Source organism: Podarcis gaigeae, assembly GCF_964106915.1.
Source record: "Podarcis gaigeae genome assembly, chromosome: 17".
NCBI lineage: Eukaryota > Metazoa > Chordata > Lepidosauria > Squamata > Lacertidae > Podarcis > Podarcis gaigeae.
Genome location: NC_139694.1, coordinates 26355988 through 26382439, shown reverse-complemented (window position 1 = coordinate 26382439; position 26452 = coordinate 26355988). Strand labels below are relative to the sequence as shown.

At 41.5% G+C, this 26452-nt stretch overlaps 1 protein-coding gene across 3 annotated transcripts in view; it reads right to left on the bottom strand.

The window, feature by feature from the left end:
- The window catches only part of CNTLN (centlein), a 174041-nt gene that overhangs the window by 116351 nt on the left and 31238 nt on the right, over positions 1-26452 (bottom strand). For all 3 annotated transcript variants that reach the window (XR_014559314.1, XM_083718417.1, XM_083718416.1), the window contains exons 4-7: positions 17133-17267; positions 16320-16499; positions 10497-10630; positions 3183-3345 (exon numbers count right to left, since the gene is read on the bottom strand). Coding sequence is in view for 2 of the 3 variants with exons in the window: in XM_083718417.1 (XP_083574543.1) it covers positions 3183-3345; positions 10497-10630; positions 16320-16499; positions 17133-17267 (612 nt within the window). In the remaining variant the exon portion in view is untranslated. The remainder of the gene's footprint in view (positions 1-3182; positions 3346-10496; positions 10631-16319; positions 16500-17132; positions 17268-26452) is intronic.

Genomic DNA, 26452 nt, shown 5'->3' with positions numbered 1-26452 from the left:
TTCGATGTACTCAATCAAGTGTTGTTTTTCAAAGCTTGCTCAAATGAGCTTGATAAACCCGAAATGAACTTGATCAGCTCTCCAAATATAAATCCATGGTCACATCATTAGCTTGAAAGGACATCACACTTGTTTGTCCGAAGCCTAGAGAAAGAGGGAGAACAAAAACAGGCTTGACTTTCCAAGTGGATCAAGAGAGCAGATTTTATAAGGATGGAAACAGATAATTAAACAATCGGTCTGTAAGCACTTAGAAGAGGATGCTGTGATAACTAAGAGCCTGCAAGAGTTTCTCAAAAACAGGTCATGTCAGACAAATCTTATTTTTTTGATAGAGTTACCAGCTTGGCTGGCAGGGGAATGCAGTGGATGTAACGTATCTTGATTTCAGTAAGGCTTTCAACAAAGTCCCCCATGACAGTCTTGCAGAGATGGTGGTAAAATATGGGCTAGACGATATTACTATTAGTGGATTTGTAGCTGTTCACTGACCAAACCCAAAGAGTGCTCACCAATGGTTCCTCGTCATCCAGGAAAAAAGTAAGAAGTACCACAGGTTCTGGCCTTGGCCCAATGCTGTTCAACATCTTTATAATTTACTTGGATGAAGGAATAGAGCAGATGCTAGTCATTATTATTATTTTTTACACTAAACTGGGAGGGATAGGTAATACCACAGAAGATACAATCAGGATTCAAGATGACCTTGACAGATTGGAGAACTGGGCCAAAACTAACAAAATGAATTTCAACAAGAACAACTGTAAATGCAGACAGTTAGGCAGGAATAATCAGTTCCACAAATATAGGCTGAAGGATACCTGGCTTGGAGGCAGGACATGTGAAAAGGATCTAGGGGTCTTAGTAGACCACAATACAAACAGTGTTGATGCACCAGCAAAAAAAAAAAAAAAAGCTAATGCAATTCTAAGCTGCATCAACAGAAGTACAGCATCCAGATCAAAAGAAATAATAATACCATTGGGGAGGCATGATTATAACCTTGCATATGAAGACTGCTGATTTTAACAGGTATTTTACCTTTCAGGCTGCTGGCATATTTAGGTTTTTGTAAACCTTCATTGGCTTCTAACCTGCTGTCTCTGTTCCTAATTTTAATTTTAATCAGTTTTACACTGTTTCTTGTATGTGATGAAGTGCCACATAGTGTTCATTCTGCAGGAAACTGAACCTTATAGTGTGGTAGCACCCAATCCTTGGAACTCCCTTCCCATTAATATTAACCATGTGCCTTCACAATATTGTTTTCAAGGCCTACAAAAACCTTCCCCCCCACACACAGACACAGCAAGCCCACCCAAACATGTAATTTTGGTGTGCAATTCTAAACACACAATTTTATTAAGTATAACTGCTTTGAAAATTCTAGGGTTTTTTAATGTAAGTTGTTCTACATGTTCATTTTATTTGTTTTGTTAATGAATATTTTAGATTGTCTTTTATAAATCTCTGTTCTATGTTGATCAGACCACAACTAGAATACTGTGTCCAATTCTGGGCACCACAATTTAAGAAGGATGTTGACAAGCTGGAACGTGTGCAGAGGAGGGCAACCAAGATAATGAAGGGCCTGGGAACTAAGCCTTAGGACAGGGGTCTGCAACCTTTAAGACAAAAAGAGCCACTTGGACTCGTTTCCGAAGGAAAAAAAACTGGGAGCCGCAAAACTCGTCATTATAAAAATAACTTTTTTGTCACTTTTTTATTATTTCTTTCTTTGACCCTTCAGAATTACTCCTCCTCATAGAAATAAACGTTAAATTAACAAGTTACCTTTTTGTGTGTGTGTGTTCTTCACTCCCCTTCAAAACAGTGACCAGCGTACATGCCCCTTACAATGTAGCAGGCGGGTGGGAAGGTGACATCAGGATGGTGCGTGACTAACGCACGCACCGCACCCATGCGACATCACAGCCAGTACAGCGCCTGCCACAGTGGGGAATGTCGGGGCGCACAATGCGCCTCCTCCCCTCGCTAGTATCCACCCCGGAGCCGCGGCAAAGGTGTAAAAGAGCCACATGCGGCTCCGGAGCCGCGGGTTGCCGACCCCTGCCTTAGGAGGAGCGTTTGAAGGAGCTGGGTATGTTTAGCCTGGAAAAGAAGAGACTGAGAGGAGATATGAGAGCAATCTTCAAATATCTCAAGGGCTGTCACATGGAGGAGGGAGCATGCTTGTTTTCTCCTCCTCTGGAGGGTAGGAGTCAAACCAATGGCTTCAAGTTACAAGAAAGGATATTCCAACTAAATATTCAGAAAAAAACTTTGTGAGAGTAAGAGCTGTACAGCAGTGGAAGAGACTCCCATGAGAGGTGGTGGACTCTCCTCCCCTGGAAGTTTTTAAGCAGAGGTTGGATGGTCATCTGTAATGGATGCTTTATCTGAGATTCCTGCATTGCAGGGGGTTGGACTAGATGACTCTTGGGTCCCTCCCAATTCTATGATTCTATAGTGTAAGGTGTAAGGGACGCAGGTGGCGCTGTGGGTTAAAGCCTCAGCGCCTAGGACTTGCCGATCGAAAGGTCGGCGGTTCGAATCCCTGCGGCGGGGTGCGCTCCCGCTGCTCGGTCCCAGCGCCTGCCAACCTAGCAGTTCGAAAGCACCTCCGGGTGCAAGTAGATAAATAGGGACCGCTTACCAGCGGGAAGGTAAACGGCGTTTCCGTGTGCGGCTCTGGCTCGCCAGAGCAGCGATGTCACGCTGGCCACGTGACCCGGAAGTGTCTCCGGACAGCGCTGGCCCCTGGCCTCTTAAGTGAGATGGGCGCACAACCCCAGAGTCTGTCAAGACTGGCCCGTACGGGCAGGGGTACCTTTACCTTTATAGTGTAAGTGGTATATACATTTTGTTAATTAAAATAAACAGATAAAATAAGAAAAAGAAACACAGCAAACTGGTGCACACTGATTGTGCTATATTTCCCCCGTCTGGAAACAGGAGTGTTGAATTATATGTCCTTCCTTCCTTAGCTGCAAAGAGAAAAATGTCAATAACAGTGTGGTAGTGATGAGGCCAAGGGCAGTGATGGAACAAGCTATTTGCCACTGACCTTCAATGACTACTCACACAAGTCCAACCACATATTGCACTTATAGTGAAGGTGACACTTTTGCAAAGTTTTGCCCTTGTAAAGAAGGAAACGCACTTTCAGAGCGCCTACATACTTTTTGATATGATATCGTTTCAGCTGTGTGAGCATCCTCCTGAGTTCTCAGTACTTTTTGCGTATCCATATTGAGAGCCTGAAGCTGCTGGATCAGCTCTGCCTGCTGTGCTGCATGTTCAGTGTTTTGTTTGTAGAGATTCTGCAGCTCCTGCAACTCCTTCCTGTGCAAAGCAAGCAAGAAACAAGAAACTTGAGCAAAAGAAATATTGCAATCATCTCAATTAAACAGTTATGTTAGCTGTTTTTATGTGAAAATCTTCTACTCTCATCTATAGTTTCAGATTCATTAAGTGATAATAAAGAGTGATGAACTAAAAAGAAAAGAAATATTAACTGTAATGTCAGTTTTCATTTTAATTCATTTCATCAATATGAATGGTAAAATAAATGGTCTTCAACAAGTTCTCACAGAAACACTTGCAGTTCTCCTTTCATTATTCAATATACTTTTTAAAGCAAAAACCTAAGAAGGGATACATGGTGACTTTCACTGTTTTTATTCATACCTTTTTTGATTCCTGATAAAATATGCTTGCAGTGAAAAAGTCCTACTAAGGAGTTTATGTAACAGAACACATAACAAGGGGACACTAAGAACTAGTCCAAAGAGGTGTTGTGAAACTTCTTGTAATGTTTAAGGAATTTGAAAGACCCACCTTATATCAGGCCAAAGACAGGGGGTAGAATTCAAGATAGTGCTAAGCAGATCACTCTGCCAGTGCAAACATTTCTACTTGTCTGAAATCAATAAACATGACTATGCTAGACCGAATAATATTAACAGGTCTATTCTGTGTAAAACTTTGTTGAATACCACTCAAAGAAGGCTTAGCTTTTGAATTTCTGATTTTCCATTCTACTATATAGCAAAAATGTTTAGCAATTCAGAATTTCCTATGAGAGCAGATATGTGATCATTAAAAGCACAGCTAAAAACAGTGGTTCAGTTTGATTTATATATTTTGATCTTGCTTTTTATTTTCAGTATTCTTTGTATCTATTTAGGATCTTAAGATTTTAAAAATTTAAAATCTTAGCTTCTCTTTATTACAGAGGAACAACATTTTGTGTAGATTTACCGTATGAATCAGGTACCTAATGCCATTAAAATGGCATGCTGTTTACAGAAAAAAACAAACAGAAATATCGTTATGTGTCCATTTAAACCCAAAGGAGGAAAGAAATTCAGATGACAGGGACATGAATTATGTAACAGAACAAACAGAAGACTCAAGAGAATTAATATGCTAACAGATAGTTGACAAAATAATGCCTTTTACTACTGGAAGAATGGAAACATATGCTAGATGCTCAGTAGCATAAAGGCAGCCAGTGGAAATTATGACTCCCTACTAGTGCAACTGTTAAAACCTGTGCGGCAATGTTAGGCACTAGCTACAGTTTCTGGACTGCCTTCAAGGGTAACCCATATGGAGTGTATTACAGTAATCCAAATGGGAGATCTTGGAGCAAGCAAAACTGCCACCAGGGAATCTCAATCCAGGAATGACCACAGCTGCTAAACAAACCTGGGTCTCTAGTGAAGTTATTGGGTTTAGGAGCATTCTTGAACTACACACTTGCTCCTTTACAACTCCCTCCAGAAAAACCCAAACTTCCACTTCTCAGACATGAGAACTGCCACCAACAGTGCCGCCATTTTGTCAGGATGCAGTTTCAGTTTTTTGGCCCTCTTCCAGCTTGTCAATGCCTTCCAGTACCGGGTTTGGATGGTATGTAGATACAGAATTGGGAGTAATCAGTGTATTGGTGGTGCAGACTCCCAGTCTCCCTGGCAACCTTACCCAGCTCTATATCTAGATGTTACATGGTACTGGGGACAAGGAGGAAACCTGTGGGACCCCACAGAGTAACTGCCACGAGGGCCAAGCAGAAGTAATCCAATGCTATTCTCTGGAAGTGGCCCTGTACGTAGCAGCAAAAACACCTTAACCCTGTGACCCCAACCTTTGGATGGGGGGGAGGTGGAGTGATTGTATCAAAAGCCACAAGGCCAACATACTTGAACTTCCCCATCTCTCACAAAGCAGGTGATCAACCAGATTAACCAAAGCTGTCTTGGTACGAAAACCAAAGCCAGGCTAAAATGGGTGAAGATAACCTGTTTCATCTGAAGCTGCACAACCACAACCCTCTTGACTACCTTGCAAAAGTAGGACTGCATTACCAGGAAATACAAGAGAAACTGCTTGTGACAATTCTATATTGACTATTTGGGATGGGTCTTTTCACCCTTGCTGTGGAACAGCTTTACCAGGGAGGCTAACTTCAGGATATCATTTCAGGAACAGGGAAAGGTCTTTTTTATTTTCCAATGCCTTTTAATTGACTGCTAGTTTTTTAGGCAATTTATCTTTACAACACGTTTTTAATCTGTTCAATTTTACTGGATGAATTTTTAATTAAACTTTATTGTAGGCTGTCTTGTAAACCTACAAATAGGAAGGTCTATAAATACCAGGAAAGAGCACTTTGTGCTATGAAAACTTATGCCACAATTAGTCTGTTAGTATAGTATTTAAAGTGCCACAATAGTCTTTCTTTTAAATAACTAATTCTTCAAACTTGTATTTAAACTTTGGGGTGTTTCAAACTCAGCTGGGAAGTTCCATGGTGCTAGCGGAAGTGAAAGCAACACAGCAAAAATCTGGCTATGTGCAGTCCGCTCTGGATTATATTCATAGCCCAACTTGCACGGTGAAACTATCTTGTGCACAAACTGGATGTATTATGCCAGTTATAACTTCCCCAACAGTGAGGGGTCGCTTGCTTGAAACACCAATTACAAGTATATCATGAGCTGAGATTCCTGGCACTGGTATAATGTGGTCTGCCCTGCACTTCTGAATGCTTCCATTGCTTATGATCTCCTTGGGGGTCCCCTAAAGAAATGCAGGTAATAGAATGGAGGCCAGATTAATGTTAGCTATTGATTTAAGGATGATGGAACCCACTGGACTCTATGCTGATCTCAAGTTTTCAATATCCCCTCTCCTAATTTAACTTTGTGGAGTTACTTCAAGGATCTCCCTGTTTAAAAATGATTATTATCATTTCTCACAAAAAAAACCCATGTATTATAATTTGCTCTTTCTGAAGCAAGTATCTGCTCTCAGGTGCTACAACAATGCACTTTAATTAAATTAACATTTCCCTGATGCAGATACCAATGTCAGTAAGATCTGATACCTAAAATGGAATTATTGCCCTTTCTCCCCACTTCTGAAATTTGCCATGGAGGGCACCAGACTGGTGGAGCAAGTGAGGATTTTCTATGGTTGGTGTGTGTGTGTGTGTGTGTGTGTGTGTGTGTGTGTGTGTGTGTCTGAAAGAGCTTTAGGTCAGGCAGCTGCTCTGTTCGTTCCCACAGCTGCTGAAGTCAAAGCCTTCTCCTGCCGAGCGAACTTTCATAGAAAGCACAGTCATTACATTGTAAGAAGAGATAGAGCAGCCAAGCAGCAGGGATGCTGCAGTTGATCACAGGATACTTTTCAAAACCTAGCAGTTTTAATGGAGCCTCGCGAAGACTATAAAAGGAAGAGACCTCAAAGCTCACAATTCCAAGCATTTATCTGCAAATTTCAAGGTTAATGCCCTACAAGTAAATGTCTAAACAACAAAGCAGAACAAAGGACCTGAGCATAAGCGACAGGGTTGCTAGTAAGTGGTTCGCTGCTTCAGCTGTAATTCTGCTGGGTGCACAGCTCAATTTTGCAGGTTTCTGAACATGTATGGACTGAATAAAGTAGTAATTTTGCCCAAATAATACAAACAAGAAAGGGATACATTTACATTTATCCCAGTTCCTATCATGCAAATACAGAGACTAGGGGAGGTAATTATAAGCAATGACGTCATTCTTCCCCTATTAGTTTTCTGGCCAAGTAATAAAGGTAGGCATTGCCATTTTGTGATGTAGCCAACGCAACACAATTTTAGCAGAGGAAGCTCCCCGCAACATATTGGAATAATAGCAAAGATCACTGAACACAGATTAATGTCTTAAGCTTTAGTCATCAAGTGGTGTGCACAGTCTAATCCATGTGGGTGACTGAAAATGGGGTTTCAAGTGGTTTTGAGAACCCTGGTTAATTTAGCCATGGTTAACTTAGCTGTACACTGGGGCAATGCTAATGCCAGCACTTGAAGTGGAGAGTTAATGTGCAGTAGAGGAAGGAGCATGATTCCTGAAGCTGATTTCAGAATCTGCACATTGTGAGCTGTAGGGAGCCAATAATAGATATGCACCACAGGCAATGAAAAGATACAGCAAGAAATAAAAAGAATTTTAAGTTGGACAATTGGAGAAGCAATATCCTTCGCAGCTTCTTTGCAAAGCAAGTATGTCAGAGTTTCACTTAGGCTCCCATTCCAAGCACCCAGTTCACACCTGAACTGAATATTAAGTCCTATGAATCTTAGTGGTTTCAAACTGAAGTGCAACTTTCCAATCCAGATGCTAGATGTGTCAATTATGAACATACATCATGCCCATGGCATCTATCATCCTCAGGATAACCCTTGCTGATATTTTGTAGATTTGTCTTACTGGTATACTAACAACAAGTATTGTAGATCTTTCACAGTCGTAGTCGTATGTTTATTTGTAGGTACAGAATAAGAGCCTTATAGGGTTATAAACAATGACTATCGTGCTAATTTCTTCAACACTACTATCAGGAGATTTCTTGCCTCTTTCTACTTGCATACTAAATGGCATTATCTTTTTCTTGGCTTTGTGCACTGTAAAGACGGACAATTCTGTCACCACCACACAAGTTCCTTGAAGGCTACTTATTGCCATGGACATTGTATAGAAGAATTACTGCCTAGAATATAAGGGGAAATGTTCCAGAGGTGCAGCTGTGTTAACAGTGCAAACCTTTGCATGTTTTGCTTCTGAGTCTCACGATGTCCCCAATGGGTAAACATTCCAATGCCAGCCTGAGGACAAGACTGTTACCGCAGAAACAAGGAGGAGGTTTGTGACACATTAAACGAAGACCTATCGTGGCACAATCTTCCACAGACAAGAGCCCACTTCATCACTGCATGCATGAAAAATTGTTCAGAAAGAGCTGCACTGGCTATCAGATACTGAGCAAAGTTTGAAGTTTAAGTACAGGCTTGTTGTTGTTGTTTAGTCGTTTAGTCGTGTCCGACTCTTCGTGACCCCATGGACCAGAGCACGCCAGGCACTCCTGTCTTCCACTGCCTCCCGCAGTTTAGTGAAACTCATGCTGGTAGCTTCGAGAACACTATTCAACCATCTCCTCATCTGTCGTCCCCTTCTCCTTGTGCCCTCCATCTTTCCCAACATCAGGGTCTTTTCCAGGGAGTCTTCTCTTCTCATGAGGTGGCCAAAGTCTTGGAGCCTCAGCTTCAGGATCTGTCCTTCCAGTGAGCACTCAGGGCTGATTTCCTTAAGAATGGATAGGTTTGATCTTCTTGCAATCCATGGGACTCTCAAGAGTCTCCTCCAGCACCATAATTCAAAAGCATCAATTCTTCAGCGATCAGCCTTCTTTATGGTCCAGCTCTCACTGGCTTATAAAGTACAGGTTTATAAAGCCCTAAATAACCAGGTGATTTGAGCGAACTTCATTCTGCCACAATGACCAGTCTGATTGCTGTGAACTGTGGAAGCATCCCTCTTAACCAGACCACAGCCTGCAGAGGTCTACCTCACAGGGGTGCAGAGAAGGGATTTCACCATCTGGCACCTCCCTTACAAGTTGATCTCCCTCTGGAGGAGGCCACTGATTATTGGGTTTTTATTCAAGTAGGTAGCCATGTTGGTCTGACGCAGTCGAAATATATTAAAAAATTGTCCAGTGGCACCTTAGAGACCAACTAAGTTTGTTCTGGGTATAAGCTTTTGCACACTTCTTCAGACACACTGGTTTTTTATTGTTATTGTTAAACGTTGTCATTTTTACTGTCCTACAAACTGCTTTTGTATTTATTTGAAATGAAAGGTAGCATGCAAATAATTGACATCTATCTTCTGTGTGCATGCACATATATGTTTAAATTCATGCACAGAGAGAAAAGGTACAGAAAGGCCATGGGAGAAAATAAAACTGCAAAACAAGGATGGCCAACCTGTGACCCTCAAGGTGTTGTTTAACTACAACTTCTATCAGTCCCAGCTCCCATAGGCAGTGCAGAGAGATGATGGGAGTTGTAATAAGTGGAAGCAAACGGTAGAGGCATCATGGCATTTCTATGGAAAGCTAAATGTATGCTAGATAAGCACAGTGGCCGTTCAGAAAATCAGTATTTGGAGATGACATAAGCTCTTTCCAGACATTATGCCTGAACAGATAATGCCAACTTGAGCAGGGAGCAGCAGCAATATGTGTCATACCAGCACTACCCAAAAGGTTCCTGCATTGGTGGGATAGCTTCAAGGGGTTCTGAAGTGTGTCCAGCAAAGCTGTCTTGGGTTTGGTCCCCTGCTGTGAGGTAGAAAGGAGTGTGGCCCAAGCACAAACTAATTTGCCTAGCCCTTGACTGCCAGCTCACATCCAAAACATGGCCACTGTCTGCACAATCTATGCACACTTAATATGGGACATCATCTGCAGCAACACTGTGATTGGTGATTGCGAGACAGTTCCTAGGGGTTCTGAGTGGCTGTCATCATTAATACGTTCCCTCATTTTTCTACTGCTGTTAATTGTGCTTGGACATTTCTTTGGGGACAGCATAAGATTCCAATTATTTACACTGATCTAAGCTCCCGCATAGCAACAGTCGTATTAGCTGAAACGTAAGTTTGCCCTGCTTGTGCTTCTTGGTTCAGACTTGCCTTACGTGTCAGTCATATTTCATACATGCAGTATTAATCCTCATGATCCAACTTAATATGTGAAACGCTCAGATAAAGCTAAAATCACAACATTTTAAACCTTTAGTAGCAGACTCCTGCTGACCTGTCAGACTTAACTCTAATTAAAAAGTGAAAGTTAGGCTTCAAACTTTTGTCAGTTTCAGGCATTTAGCCTCTCAAATTAATTGCTTATGTTACTAATCATATTGATGTTTTGTGACTTGCAGCAGAGACTGAGAACTCTTTGACCCAATGCTAATTAGAGATGTGCAATTTTTAAATAATGTCCATAACAGAAGTCAAAAGGCATTGAGATAGTCAGCGTAAACAGTAGACATTCTAAACTTTTCTCATAATGCACAAAACATACTACAAAAAGCAAACCATTTGATTTTGCCCCATATTCGTTATCATGGGAATGCTCACAAACCCTTTATAAAAACATTGCATACATACCTAGTTCTGGCCACATCCAAATCTTTTTGTGTTAGTTCAATCTGCTTAACACCCAGCTGAGATGCCAGATCATTGCATTTGCTGTGTAAGGTTTCCATTTGCCCACTTGCCTCTGTTAAATCAGCTTCCAAATTCTGGAAAACATATATTATGCTATAGACAAAATTAAACCAGAAATGAAAGGATGCACATCATTACAACAGGATCAAAAATAGTATGGATTTTTGCCCCTTTTTAAGAAAACAACACCCTGCTTTTCTGTATTTAGAAAACTCCAAGCTGCGTAAAATATTTTTTTTAAAAAGTAATTCAAATTACTAAAATCAGCCATAACCAACAACAGGATAAAACAATTCAACATCATTGGGTGGTGGAACTTCAACTCATGCTAAAAGCTTAGCAAACTAAAATGATATCTGCAGCTAGATTAAATAATGGTGTAGGCAGTAAAACAACCCTCATCATATCATGGAAGCTTGGCTCTTTGAGTTAAGTTCTGTCTACCAAGAAAACTCTGTGACTCCAATTAATTCATAGATAATTAGCTACCAGCTCAAACTAAGAATGGCAAACTCATGGCTCAAAAGTTTCATGTGGGTGCCAAAAAAGAGCTGCTGTAGATGGTACCTTTTTGTTGTAAATGAAATTAAAACATAGCCTTTTTGCTGCAGAGCCAAAACTGCTTAATACAGGTCTGCTATTCATGATGCAATTATAGCATCCACTTCAAAAAATTAAAAGTAGCATCATCACACATAAATTCAGAGCATAACATCAGCTCATAGAATCACAGAAGTGGAAGGGACCACAAGGGTCATCTAGTTCAATCCCCTGCAATGCAGAAATATTTTGCCTGACGTGGAACTCAAATCCATGACCCAACTCTACCAACTGAGCTATTCGTTTTCAATGTGATACCTGACCATGTAGACACATGTGTTTTTACAGAAGTCACTTCCAAAGCTAGAAGGTTAAAACCACAATGTTCCTTCCATGAGGAGAAGGACTCTCTCTGTTTGTGGAAAGGTCGCAGAGGGAAGGTAGAATCAGCAAAAAATCACTTCCTCCCTTGCTTCCTCTAGTAGGAAAGTTCATGGTAACTCTGCATTCAACCTGTAGGAAGAAGCAGTAGTAAACAGATGTGGCACAAAGATTTTTGTTGTGGATTTGATTACTGATGAAAAATTATCATTGGAAATACAGTATCTGGCACTTAAAAAAGGGGGGGGGGACAGGGGAGCCTTAAGTAATACCAGGATTGTGAGGAACAATATCAAATTTAATTAGTTCAACAAGAATGGTGCCTCTGGACACCACTGAGACCTGTCACTAGACAAATTTTGGAAAAAAACTTATTTTTTAAAAAACAAGGTACGAGCTATCCATGAGAAAACTTAGAAGTGGAGCAATAAACTCTCTCCACCACCACCCATAATCAGATCACATAAATAAGATCAGTACGGATGCACCCAGAGTAGACTGTATTTAATGAATAAGTGCTAAATGAAATCATCACACATTATTTCTCAATGGTTTCAGAAATGTTATTGGCCTTGTTAAGTTTGCTGGACATCACATAAAAACAAGTCACTGTTGTGAACTGGTATAAAGTCTCCTGGTTTGGGCTTCTTAACTTGACTCACAATAAGAAATTATGTCTTGCTTGGATCAGGTGGGACTTATGGAAAGCTGAGGTGCATCAGGCGTAATGATGCACAGACTCATGGGTTCTTGATGCTCTAGATGCTGACAGTGTCAACTGGCCAGAGGTTCTACCAAGTGCCCCTAGAAAAAAAGGAAAATTCTCTTCTTCCTCCCTGATTCCAGCATATTTCTTACTGTTCCTCGACCATCGTCATACACAAACCTTGCCATGAGGCAATGGAGTTTTCATATTTCTAGTAACTGCACTAGTTAAAAGGTACGGGCATTGGATTTGGGTTCTCCACAGTTTAGAGAACAGCTGGCTACAGGAAACACTAAGGCATGGAGTCTGTTGCTAATTTCTAGTGGTCATGACTCTTACCTATTCCAGGGCCACAGAACAGTAGAGAGATTTTCTCATCGTTTATTATGAAAAAGGTTACAGTAGTGTGAGAATGCGATCAATGTTAATTGATTGCCTCCTTGGAGCTTGCTTTAATGAGCCGGTCATGTATACACAGATAAATGTATATATCTTCTTTTACAAATGAGCAGGCAATGGGGTCAGGCATTTTGTGAAACCCTCTAATATTGTAAATAGTTCAAATTGCAGAACTCCATTCTGGGAAATAGACTGCTAAAGTAAAATAAGCTTTCTGATTTAGATCTCTAGGTTGTCAAGCATGTTAACAAGGGGAAAACATCAGCAGAGCTGATAAAACTTCAGATGTCCCAAAAACACAAAATAAGGAATGTGACTGGTGAGGAACTCTGAAAAAATCCATCCAACATAGCATTCAAAGCATGCTAATGTTGAAGTTCCTTCAAATTACACTGTTTCTTCCTGGAATTGTTTTCCCATATAAAGCAACAGGTTTCCAAATGACTGTCATGGACACATAAGAGGAAACAAGCAGAGACTATGCACAAGGAGGAAAGCTGACGAGAGATCTAGAAACTCTCTCCTTTTCTAGAAACTTTCCCTCCTTTTCTATTTTGTGGGAAGAAGGTTTTGTTGGCACAGTATGTAATGAATTTTAATATTTTTAACTATTGTAGTGTTGATTTTTGTGCACAGGCATGGTCCTCACAATAAACGGATTTTGATTTGATTTGATCTAGAAACTAAGTACTGAGAATCAAGGGTTGTGTACGTTCAGTCTGGAGAAGAGACAATTAAGAGGAGACAGGATAGCCATCTTCAAATATCTGAAGGGCTGTTATATGGATGATGCAGCAAATGTGTTTTCTATTGCTCCAGAGCCTGCTGGGTCTCTCTTCTCCACTTGTTTGGGGAAGCTGGGGAAGCTTCTGGAGGCAGTTCTCCAAGTCAGCTAGTGTATCTCTTATATTTGTGTTTTACTTCTAGACATGGACTATTTGTACTTCTTATATTTGAAGATGGTGCCCATAAGAATTTCCATCTTGGAGTTCAGTTCTTTGATCTGTTGCTCCAAGGGAGTCATTGGGTTCTTTTCAGGTTTTGCATAGTCCATGAGAGAGCCTCAAATGGCTTCTTTCAGTTTCAATTCAAGTTCCTCCAGGTTCTGTTTTGGTACTGTTGCGTATTCACTATCTGGGGAACTTGTCTCTTTGGTTTCTGTCTTTCCCTTAATCGATGCCATTTTGGTCTTCTTGTTGACCTTGGACTAGATCTTGTGTCAAAGCGATAAACAACTACCTGACATTCAGAAGACATCTTAAAGCAGCCCTGTTCAGGGAAGTTTTTAACGTGTGATATTTTACTGTATTTTTGGTTTCTATGGAAGCCACCCAGAGTGGCTGGGGAGGCCTAGCCAGATGGGCGGGGTATAAATAATAAATTATTATTATTATTATTATTATTATTATTATTATTATTATTATTATGGTGTCAATCTGGGGCTGGGTGGTTTGGTAGGTTTCTTTGTGATTGTTAAGAGTTCATTCAGACTGTGTTGCTTGATGGCCTTCTAACCCTAGGTTAGGGAGAGCCAGTGTGGTGTAGTGATTAGAGTGGTAGACTCGTAATCTGGTGAACCGGATTCGCGTCTCCACTCCTCCACATGCAGCTGCTGGGTAACCTTGGGCTAGTCACACTTCTTTGAAGTCTCTCAGCCCCACTCACCTCAGTGTTTGTTGTGGGGAAGGAAGGGAAAGGAAAATGTTAGCCGCTCCTTCAGGTAGCGATAAAGTGGGACATCAAATCCAAACTCTTCTTCTCCTTCTAAGAGCTCCAGGGATCAAGCAGCCATCAGGCCAGCGCTCGCTTGTGTCTTTCTGTTGGTAAGCTGGGTAACCTTGTGGGTGGTCTGAGTTCCCCACAAAAATCTGTGTCAGAGTGTTCTATAGTGCACGGTTCTGGGGTCAGCTTGAGCAGCAGCCATCACCACTCTCTCCTTCTCCTTTTATAAAATGCTTTACTGATGATACTGAAGAATGGCAACTACCAAAATCACAGATTAGACTTTGGAAAATTTAACTAGATTAATCTGTCCTGGGGGAGGGAAGGGGGCAAATTGGGATTTTGTTTTTGTATCCTTTTCTCTCTTTTTTTATAATTGTTCTATACTGGAAATCAATAAAACTATGTATTTAAAAGACAAGGCCGGCAGAGGGAAAGCTGGTGGGAGCGACAGGAGCAGCAACAGCAACATTTCAAGGCATTTGTGGTATTGGTTTTAGGATGAAAGGGAAGCTGAAGTTATCAAAGAGACAAAGTAGGGGATGCACAGAACGGATTGAGTTGAAAGAGGGGGAAACAGACAGAAAAGATGAAGTGAAGAAAGCCAAGGAAGAGACAAGACATGAGAAATGGTGATAGAAAGAAAAAGATTTAGGAGGCAAAAGAGCATAAGAGCAGGAAGAAATGAGGAGGGAGCAAAACAAGGGAACTAGTTTGAAGAGGCAGAGAGAGTGCAAAAGGTGGGACTTTGGGAGAAGCAAGGTGAGTGAGAAGGAGATTAGAAGAAGCAATTGAGGGGTTCAGGAGACAGCTAGGGAGTAATTAGGGAAATGTGAGGAATAGTACGAGGTGAAACCTAGGTCACTGACACTCACCCATCGACACAGCCACACTCCTCATGCAATAGTCATTTTTTCTCCACAAAGAGCCTTGGGAAATGCAGTTCTGAGATTGGGACTAGGAATCTATTAAAGAATTATCCGCAGCAGCACCAAACTACAATTCCCAGGATTCTAGGGGGCAAGCCTCATAAAATGCACTGACACATGTCTGAAATATAGATTATGTCCAGAGAAATAGCAAGATTCACTCAACAACCGCACCATGCCTTAGCAACAAATCTCTATGAGAAAAATACAAGGGTTTAAAGTGCCTAATTTATAAAGCATTCATAGCTTATCTATCTGTGGATGTCTCATTTGTGCAAAAGCAACAAATATGCTATAGCTATGTAAGTGGCATTTAGTCTTAATAATTTCGATCTCACAGAAGTCTAGATACATCACACAACATATTGCTATAGATATGCACAAACAGACGCCGAAATCTGTATATGTGAGACATCCTAACAAAATGGAAGAGTCAGCATATTTATCAAAATCACTCCAAAAAGTTGTTTGTTTTGAAAGCAAAATGATACAATATAAAAACTCAACATGCATGGAGCTCTCTAAAGAATGATAGAAATGTATTGCAAAGTTTAAGAACAATTAATTACAACATGCTGTAATTCATGACATTAACATTAGAGAAATGAAATGACCACTACAAACCTTTGCACACTTACCTGGAAGTAAGGCCCATTGATTGCAGTGGGTCATACTTCCAAGTAAACCTGTTCTGGACTGCTGGGAACAGAATGACCCACCTTTGGGTCAGATCATTTTTATGCACAGGACTGGGCTGCCAATCTCACCGAGGGGAGAAATCTTGGAGTGATAGGATAATTTCTATTTATTTTATTTTTTTAAAAAAACTACATGTTTATATTTGAATGAAATATCTTTTATTATTTAATGATTACATTTTAGGGTGGCTATTTGAAGTCAGCTTCCTGCTTTGCAACATCAATTTTTAAAAAGCTTTGGGTCTTAAGTGAAGGAATGTAAATGAATGTCAGTCCCCATTGGTACTTATGAATATATAACTTGTTATTTAAAGAAAATAACATGTAGCATAAAGCCTGTGAGAAGCTGGTGCCGAAATCACATCCAGGAGTCTCTTCCTCCTCATACCTTTATTTTTGCTTCGATGCCAGATTTTTCTATTCTCCATTGTGCCTCCCGCTTCCTCAGTTTCTCCAGGTCATTTAGCAGGTCAGCATAGCGTGTACTTAATCCCTCATTTTCCTCCTCCAGGTTTTTTATAACCAGTCTGCTTTGCTCTTCCTTTCTCAGTGCACACTCCTTAGTGTCCTGTACAACAGTACCACAAGGGCCGATAAACAAAAACAAAACCAAGGAAAAAGGGAAAGGAGGGGGGGGGGAGAAAAGTGAGAACTAATCAGCAAATATAAACTGTGCAGTTTTACCCTCGCAGCAGCTTCTTCTATATTTGATGGCCAAGGTCACCTGTGTACTTTTATTGGCCTCTTTCATGCAGGTGGAAGGGTCATATTTTTTAGCTGGATGACAGCTTTGATGAGTACACATTTGCAAAGAGCCCATTAATTGATCAAGCTGCCTTTGATGCTGTCCCCAGCTATTTTTGAGACCCACACAGACATATCCTCCCAGACCTCGGCTTTATCAATTAATAATGCCAGTCCCATCAGAATCTAATTACACGAAGCCACATCTTCACACTCCTACTTTCTTTGCTCCATTTCCATCATTAACTATTTATTCAAAAGTTACAAAGCGTGGATTCTTCACTTTAAAGCATCTTTCTCCGAGTTTTGTGCATGAGAGAAGACTGGAAGGTACAGCCTAAGGCCTAAGGCTATATTTCCTCTGAGCTTGTCACTTTCCATGCCACAAAGACAGATGCAGCTCAAAGAGCTACTTCAAAGCTGTGGCCATCTTAGTACTATGTACGAGTCAATATACCTTAAGTTCCTGGATTTTATCTTTACATTTCTGTTGGAAGATGCAGAGCTCGGTCTTCAAGACTGCGTTTTCCTCATCCACAGCAAGCTTTCTCTGTACCAGGTTGTTTATCTCCTCTTGTTGCCCACATGTTCTCTAAGAAAGATTGTTTAATAATAATGATGATGATGATGATGTGAAAATCAACACATTTCAAAATATCATTTTCCAGGCAGCAAAACATTTGCTGTTTTATCTAATCTGCCTGTACTTGCAGCACAGCTTTGTGACAAACACAAACATTTTATCAGTAACCAAACCAATTATTACATTACTATTTGGCATATCAAAAAGAGAGGGATTTGAAACTATTGCCTGAATGTAAGGATCCATTACATCATAAATTTGTGCAAATGAGGAAGATTTTCGTTTTGCTGAAGATTAAATACCCAGGAGCCAGAAACAGAGGATACAGATGTTCATCAGGCAATATCCTAGTCCAACTCAAGATTTTTTTTATTTAAAAAAATGTCAGTGGGAGCCGATGGGTATCTTGGGTTGATGGAGTTACTTAGGAGCGTACTGCCACCGGAACACTCCAACCTGCACCAATTTTGGCTGGCCACACTAGGAGCAGCATACAGATTTCTGCCCAGGCAGCTCCTGACCAACTGAGTGGGGAACAATTTTGGCCTGGCAGGTCAGATCTTTATCTGTCCCCATTCCACAGTCACTTGCTGAAAATGAAAACAATGTTGGAGCATGAAGCACCTCAAAGAGGTGGTCGTTGCAAAGCTGTGGAATGCCCTGCCACCTACCCCTGCACCACAGCAGGTCTTAAAGCACAGGTAAAGGTAAAGGGACCCCTGACAGTTAGGTCCAGTTGCGAACAACTCTGGGGTTGTGGCGCTCATCTCACTTTACTGGCCGAGGGAGCCAGCGTACAGCTTCCGGGTCATGTGGCCAGCATGACTAAGCCGCATCTGGCGAACCAGAGCAGCGCATGGAAACGCTGTTTACCTTCTCACCGGAGCAGTACCTATGTATCTAGCACAGGTAGGCTAGTATATTTCACATCTTTGGGACACATTACTTCAGACTTCCAACGTCACTGTGAGCACTTTTAGTGTGGATCTCTGGAAAAATCAGGGTTCCAAAACACGAAGGAAGCCTCCACAGATGAACATGGAATTTGCCCTAAGCATAGCTTAGTCAGTAGAGCACAACACTCTTAATCTCAGCATTGTGGGTTTGAGCCCACATTGGGCAAAATATTCCTGCAATGCAGGGATTTGAGCTAAATGGTCCTCAGTCCCTTCCAACTCTACAATTCTATGATTCTGTGATCTATGATTACTACACTGCATGTCACACGCTACCTCCCTTTTTCTCTTATCCTATATCACCCCCTTCCAAGCTTTTGTTCTCTCCACATCCTTTTTGTACCGCCTTTTTCTTCTTCTAATCTATTCCTCTCCCTGCACCCCTTTTCTATTCCCCCCATCCCTATTCCATCTCACTAAGTTTAGGGACAACAGCACACAAAATTTCCCCTCTCCAAGCAATGCATACCAGACGCAGGTGAGCCATGCAACATTGTTAGTTGACAGCAATAAGATGAAAAAAATGGCACTAATTCCACCATACATTTCTAAATCCAGAGAGATTAAAAGCTCTACAGATACAGTCGTACCTTGGAAGTCGAACGGAATCCATTCCAGAAGTCCGTTCGACTTCCAAAACGTTTGAAAACCAATTGGTGTCAGGAAGCTCCTGCAGCCAATCAGAAGCCACAGAAGCCCCGTTGGATGCTCAGGTTCCAAAATAACGTTTGCAAACCGGAACAATCAAAATGTCCGAGTTCCAGGGCGTTCGGGATCCAAGGTATGACTGTATAGTGAAGCAAGTAGGATTAGATAGATGGTCCTACACAGACATGAAAAAGCAATGAAAACAACAGGCATTCCAACTCCCCCCAGAAAACTGCAACAGATGGGAAAGGGTCACAGTTTGCCCCATTGGACCTTATCCTGTGGAGGCTTGGACTAGACTCTAAAGAAGAAATCATGATGAATAGCTGTGAGTGAAATACCCTTTTCAGTAGAGGCACGGTCAGACTGGGAGGGGCAGACAAGGTTCCCCACTCCAATTCTGGCCACTCAGCACTTCGGCTGATGATTGTACAGGCCTCTTTCAAGCCTTCCAAAAATCATGTTACATTTCTTACAATTGCTCAAGAGTTGCATGACACGTTGCAACTGTCTCTTTTTATCATGATGAAATATTCCCATTTTGTCAGTAACGTTTTATTGAGGTTCCATCTTTCAAAAAATATTAATATTACAGTAATTTCTTCTACAATATGATTTTAATTTAATCAAGGTATAGAAAATTGAATTAATAAATAGGCTAGGTAAAAGTTAAGAACGAAATGTATTAAAGTTAATTAATGCTCGAAGCTAGAGTTATGTTTCTTTCAATTGGACCTATTAAAGGGGGCTTTAATATAGATTTGCACAGCAAGCCAAAGATTTTCAAGTGGAGATAATGAGGCAGCTAGTACTGTTTTAACCCCTCTGGAGTATAATTGGTTGATAAGGTTTTGAAAGATTACAAGGTCTAGGACAAAAAGATTAGCTTTAGTCTCTTCAGATCAAAACTGAAAGCTAATTAAATAACAGTGCTATAAAAAAAGAAGGTAAAGGTTTACTGTACTTTTATTCATCCTTAATTTTCATCTCCCGAGAAAAAACAAGTGAGCATATTTTCTTTACATTTTATTTCGAGACTACTGTGTGGACTACACAGGAGGAACAAGATTTACATTGTCACCTGAGATAGTATTAAAGCCACCAACAGACATGGACAAACCTAAAATGTGGACATGATACCGTAATTTCTGTGTCACCAGGAATTCTTTGTATCACAAAGGCACTGTGTAGTCATTTTGACTTTTTTATATTGCATCAGATTGCTACTATTCACGTTTGATGCTTTCTTATGTTTTTATACATGTTGGAAGCTGCCCTGAATTGTTGTTGTTGTTGTTGTTGGGCACAAACATTGCTGCCATTTATATGTTCCATGGTTCGCTTATTGCATTTATTGATGGAGACACATAGCTTAGCAATGGTTAGGGTCTTTTGCATAGATTAAAAATGTGCGGTTTGAACTAATCCTAAAAGGGAAAACCTTTGAAGAGGTCAGAGTCAAAGGTATGGGTAGGGCTTTATTTAGTGCCGTGTATGGGAACAGAGTGTGGGACTCAACAAAGCCAGATCCAAATTCAAACCTTTAGGTAGTCACAAAGCTCCATGGGTGGCCTTTAGCCCATTTTACAGGTCTTCATGGGTATAAAATAGGATAACCACAGCTAACAAAATGGAAATGCAATAGTTACAATCTGCACATATATTTATGTGGTATTTTCTGCTAGAGGAAAACCAATGGGAGGGCCATGGAAAATCTGCCTCTCCAGAGAAACACAATTTGATGCATGCCAACATAATTTTTTTTCCAAACGCCAACTTAAATTCCAACACACACACATCACTGATTTCCAGATGATTCCAGTGTAAGCGATGTGGATTAGCACCAGTTTCAAGTATGTGATTACCTGTATTAAACTAATTAACATTAACAAGCCCTGAAACTAATTCACAGAACTTAACGCCATACCACATATTACATTCCCTCCATTGGTTTTCTGATCTGTGTGCCTGCAATGATGACACATAGTCTTCACAACTGTGCAAACGCTAAAGCTCATAATTTTGCAAGTACAGAGATTGAACTACAGGTCTTTTTTTTAAAAAAAAAACAGCCACAAAATTAGTATTTCAAGATCTAAATATGTCTTCATTTTAAAGTTAAAAAATAAATAAAAGATGTTTCCATTTATTTATTTTGAGATTTATAACCTACTCTATCCCAAGGGCTCAGGGCAGTTTTCTGTTGAAAAATGAGAAACTGATTTTAATGATTTTGCTAACCCACATGTCAAGACGACCAAATGGCAGTTCACAAATAACAAATGCTAATTAGCTACCCAAAAGATGTAACAGAATATTCATCATGAACTGTGGGTCAGCATGCATATACAATGTAGTATTCCTGATGCTACTAGATATAACCCAATCTTCTGTACTACACCTTCGGAACAAATCTTTCCTCACCAATTGCTACAATTATAACCAATAGTTAGATGAAATTAATCTGAAAAATAGTAAAAGTACCAGAAATGCAGAAGCTACCAGAACTTATGAAAGCCAGTTCCTACAAAGCTGCAGTTAGCATTCCAGTTCCCTACACCAGGTGACTATCACCTCAAGGAAGAACATCAGCTCAGGGGAATTAGTAAGTGAGTGCACATCCAGAGTTAGGAGCAAGGAGCTAATCTGAAGCATGTAAAAGAGAAGAAGATCCAAGCTGATAACATCCTCTCTTGCTTAACCTAACAATTCCTAATAAGCACCCAGTTATTATAATAATTGTTGTTTCAGCTAATGAACATGAATCCAGTAGTAGCTGACAAGGTACCCTCCATATATTGTTAAACTACAACTCTTATTGTTGGCTAAGCTGGCTAGAGCTGATTAAAGCTGGGGTCCAACAACATCTGGAGAACACAACACTGGTGACCTCTGCACTACTTGCTACCAACATCATGGGTGTCTTGTTTCTCCACAAACTAACTGCTGTTCTCTCTGTCATTGGAGAGACAACTATAGTTCAGGATGTTAAGGCACAAAGTGTCACTATCTATAGTGGCTGCAGGTTGTCTCCAGGTACAACCACAGTTTTCCACCAGCAACCTACACAATTGCACCCAACTGTAGCAGCAATAGTTCTGGATCAGGGAGACCCAGATTGAGACCCCTGCTTAGCTACAAAGCTCACTAGGTGACCATGAGCCAGACACTCACCCCCTCTTTTTTCTCTTAGCCTTATCTACCTGAGAAATAATCTCAGGGTAAAAACCAGGATAGCCATGCATGCTACTGAGCATCCTAGAAAAGAGGTGAAATGAAAATAAAAAAGAAGACAAAGTGTCTTACTGGATTTTGGTAAACCAGGGCCTCAAAGTGGGTAAGCCTAGGCTGTGTATATGGATGAGAATTAGTCAAATGCATCTCAAACAGCCAATTGTACAGGATGCACATGAGGCAAAAGTGACATTGCCCCATGTGGTTGACAAACAACTAGCTGCACAGCTGATTAACGTAAACCTGCATTAATTGAAAAGGTCACTTGAAAGACATGATGTGGGAAAATATCCTTAGTATTTGATGATTTCAGAAACATGGTATAAGTAGAGAATAAAGACAGAAAAATCAAGATAAGCAACTCTTTTAATGGTTTTTGAATAGATCTTCTGCTGCATCCAAGTGGCCGAGCTCAGCACTGACAGGTTTTCTGAAAGCTGAATGCTTATAACAGAGAAAAATGTACTTACTCAAAGACGTATATTAGTTTTTATGTGTCCACCCCTTCTTTCACTATTGTGATCTGAAAATTATTATGTTTGTGTTTAAGGCTTATTAAGGAATTGCCTAAGGAGGAATCTAAGCCTGCAATTCTATACCTACTTTCTCAGAAGTAAATCCCATTGAACAGATTTACTTCTGTATAAACATGCTCAAATCGCTCTTATCTGGAACAAATACAAATAATAAATGAAAATATTGCTCCAAAACAACTGCCAATGATTAGAACTCACCACCCACACCAACAACCCCCCCAACCCCATGCACCCCTCGTTCCAATGACTATACACAAAAAATAAGCACAGAAACAAAAATAAGAATCCACCTCCCACATACACAACCCTAATACCCCAACAAACCAATGAACATTACACCCAACACAAGCGCCACAAAGGTGCTTGACACAGTCTCACTGACCCACCCCTATCACAAGCGAAAGGGGGGATGGCCTGTTCTCAGACAAGGCCAACCATGCCAGCTGAGACACAGGACCAACCGGCTGGGAGCCAAATGGTCCAAGCTAACAAACAACTATATAACAAACAAACTAACTAACACCTATATAACTACATATAGGCTACTCTCTATAACCTGCCCCTCAATCTTCAGCCCACCCCTAACTCTTAACCCCCTCTTCCCCCACCCACCACACTATATGTCAGCACAACACACTAGGTTTGATAGACAATATAAGGTGAGAAATACAGGACAACCCAGACGGGTTGGCAGGGAATCATCCTATAAAATAGACATGCAAAATGTCTATCTTAAAAGCAATTACATTAAATGTGAAGAGATTGGGAAATCCTACCAAAAGAAAATGCATCACCTCATACATAAACACCATGAAGCTACACATTGCCTACCTGCAGGTGATACTTAACACCACAGAAACTGGCATTGATATGCCCAGGAACCTCACCAAGATGTTGGAGAGGATGTACCTTCACAGGCACATACCTCCACATGTGGTAAAAAGGTAAAGGTACCCCTACCCGTACGGGCCAGTCTTGACAGACTCTGGGGTTGTGCGCCCATCTCACTTAAGAGGCCAGGGGCCAGCGCTGTCCGGAGACACTTCCGGGTCACGTGGCCAGCGTGACAAAGCTGCATCTGGCAAGCCAGAGCCGCACACGGAAACGCCGTTTACCTTCCCGCTGGTAAGCGGTCCCTATTTATCTACTTGCACCTGGAGGTGCTTTCGAACTGCTAGGTTGGCAGGCGCTGGGACCGAGCAGTGGGAGCGCACCCTGCCGCAGGGATTCGAACCGCTGACCTTTCAATCAGCAAGTCCTAGGCGCTGAGGCTTTAACCCACAGCGCCACCTGCGTCCCTTCCACATGCGGTAGGAATGCCCTAAAATCCAACCCTTCTGGACAGCAGTCCTACAAGAGATATGCAAAATACCGTATTTTTTGCTCTATAACTCACTTTTTCCCTCCTAAAAAGTAAGGGGAAATGTGTGTGCGTCTTATGGAGTGAATGCAGGCTGCGCAGCTATCCTAGAAGCCAGAACAGCAAGAGGGATTGCTGCTTTCACTGTGCGTGTTAATCCACAAGAAAGGGCCACGCACAGACCCGGCCAATTTTAGACCAATTAGCCTGCTAAATGTTATCGGGAAGATCTATTCAAGATTTCTACTTAACAAATTAATGACCTGGATGGAAAGTAACATCATCGCAGAGGAACAGGCGGGTTTCCGCCCTGGAAGATCAACAACAGACCAAATCTTGATCCTAAATCACTTGGCCACCAAGTATGCTGACAATGGCCTAAAAGCCCTCCACGTCGCCTTTATAGACTTTAAGCAGGCTTTTGATCTAATTCCCAGGAACCAGCTATGGGCAAAATTGGCAGCGACATCTATCGACCGCCGCCTTCTCCTGCTGATTATTAATTTGCATACAAATACCTTCCTGAGGATTAGGCTAGATAGCAAGGGGCTAGTCTCCAATCCGGATGCCACCACTAGGGGGGTAAGACAGGGCTGTTTGCTTGCCCCTGCCCTGTTTAATTTCTATATTAATTCGCTAGTGGTGCATATGGCAAATACTGATTTCCATCCACCAAAACTGGCAGGACGAGCCTTGAATGTCCTGCTGTATGCGGACGATGCCGCCCTATTAGCTACGTCCCCCATCGGATTAAGGAGGATGCTTCGAGCTCTTCATGAATATGTGACCCAACATGAGCTCCAACTAAATTATGCCAAGACCAAAATAATGGTCTTTGCCGCTCGACCGAAACCTAATTTATGGTCAATTAATGGTATTCCTTTAGAGCAGGTCAGCTGCTTCAAATACCTGGGTCAGGTTGTTAGATCAAATAGGTCCTTCTTGGCGCACAGAGAATACATAGCCTCGAACGCATCGAAAGCAGCCTTGGTGATTAGAACCCTGTACTCTAAGAAGCAGGCACAAACTGTCAAAGTTGCCTTGCGACTCTTTAAAATGAAAGTCCTCCCTCTTCTACTGGTGGGCATTGCCTTGGGCTCACGTAGGGACTTTGAAAAATTGGAATCTATCCAAACCCAATTCCTCAGGGCCATACTCAGGATCCCCCCCCCCCTCCGTGGCAGGTGCGATCATGAGATTGGAAACCGGTTGCCAAGCCTTTTGGTATGTGGCCCTGAAAGCGAAGTTATGCCTTTGGCTTAAGCTTTGCTTCAGACCGGTGGGTTTGGCCCCCTTGATTCTGAGGGATAACCTTAAATCTCCATGGGAAGGGGAGATAGTGGAGGAAGTGCAGAAGTGTGGGTTGTCCTCCCTTTATATAGAGTCCATGACGTATAGCCACGCAAAGGCAGTGATCGCCCAAAGATTAAGGGATATTGCGAGACAGGAGGACATAGCCCGTGTGAAACCTGGGCTGTTTCTGGGGGAGCAGATGTACCGAGCTGCTCCAGCTCGCTACCTGGCGGATATCCACTACGTGGAATACCGCAGACTATTTACCGCGGCTAGGCTGAATGTTCTTGACTCGGTGGTTCTGAAGGGAAGATATGGAGGAGTCCCATATGACCAGAGATTATGCCATTGTGCGTTGGGTGAGGTAGAATCCACAGAGCACATTTTAATGAGCTGTCCCTTCTACAACGATTTAAGACAGTATCTTATAACCCCATACTTACCCCAGCTTAGTCCCCGACAAAGAGGAAAGCAGACAGCATATCTGCTAAATAAGTCTTCTAGGAAAACAACTTTGTCAGTGGCTAAATTCATTTTCCTGGCACTCAAGCGTCGAAAACGTACAATTGAATGCCTTGATGTGGGTTATCTGTGAGAGGTTTAGTGCTGTGGCCCTACCTTATTCATGTACCCCTATGATGTTTTAGTTCATAATTCTGTATTGTGTTTTATTTCTGTGTTTTATTTCTGACTATCGGTTGAATAAAGGAAATTGATTGATTGCTTTCACTGTGCAGCGATCCCTCTTGCTGTTCTGGCTTCTGAGATTCAGAATATTTTTTTTCTTGTTTTCCTCCTCCAAAAACTAGGTGCGTCTTGTGGTCTGATGCGTCTTATAGAGCGAAAAATATGGTAACTAAACAGGTGTTAGACCTCACCCCAGAACTGGCCCTACTGAACATCATCCACGATCATAATGATCACTCACATTATACAGAGCTTATAACCCACCTACTCCCAGCAGTCAGAAGCCTCTTAGCCAGACACTGGAGAGACCTGTCAGGCGTAAACATGGACCATGTATGGGAAATGGCCTAACTATAAATGCTAATCAATAAACTGAAACTGACACGGGGACAAATACAAGAGGACGCCTTCACTCAAGTATGGCACCCCATTATCACATACACAGCCCAACAAGACAACAACAGGAATCCACCAACACCA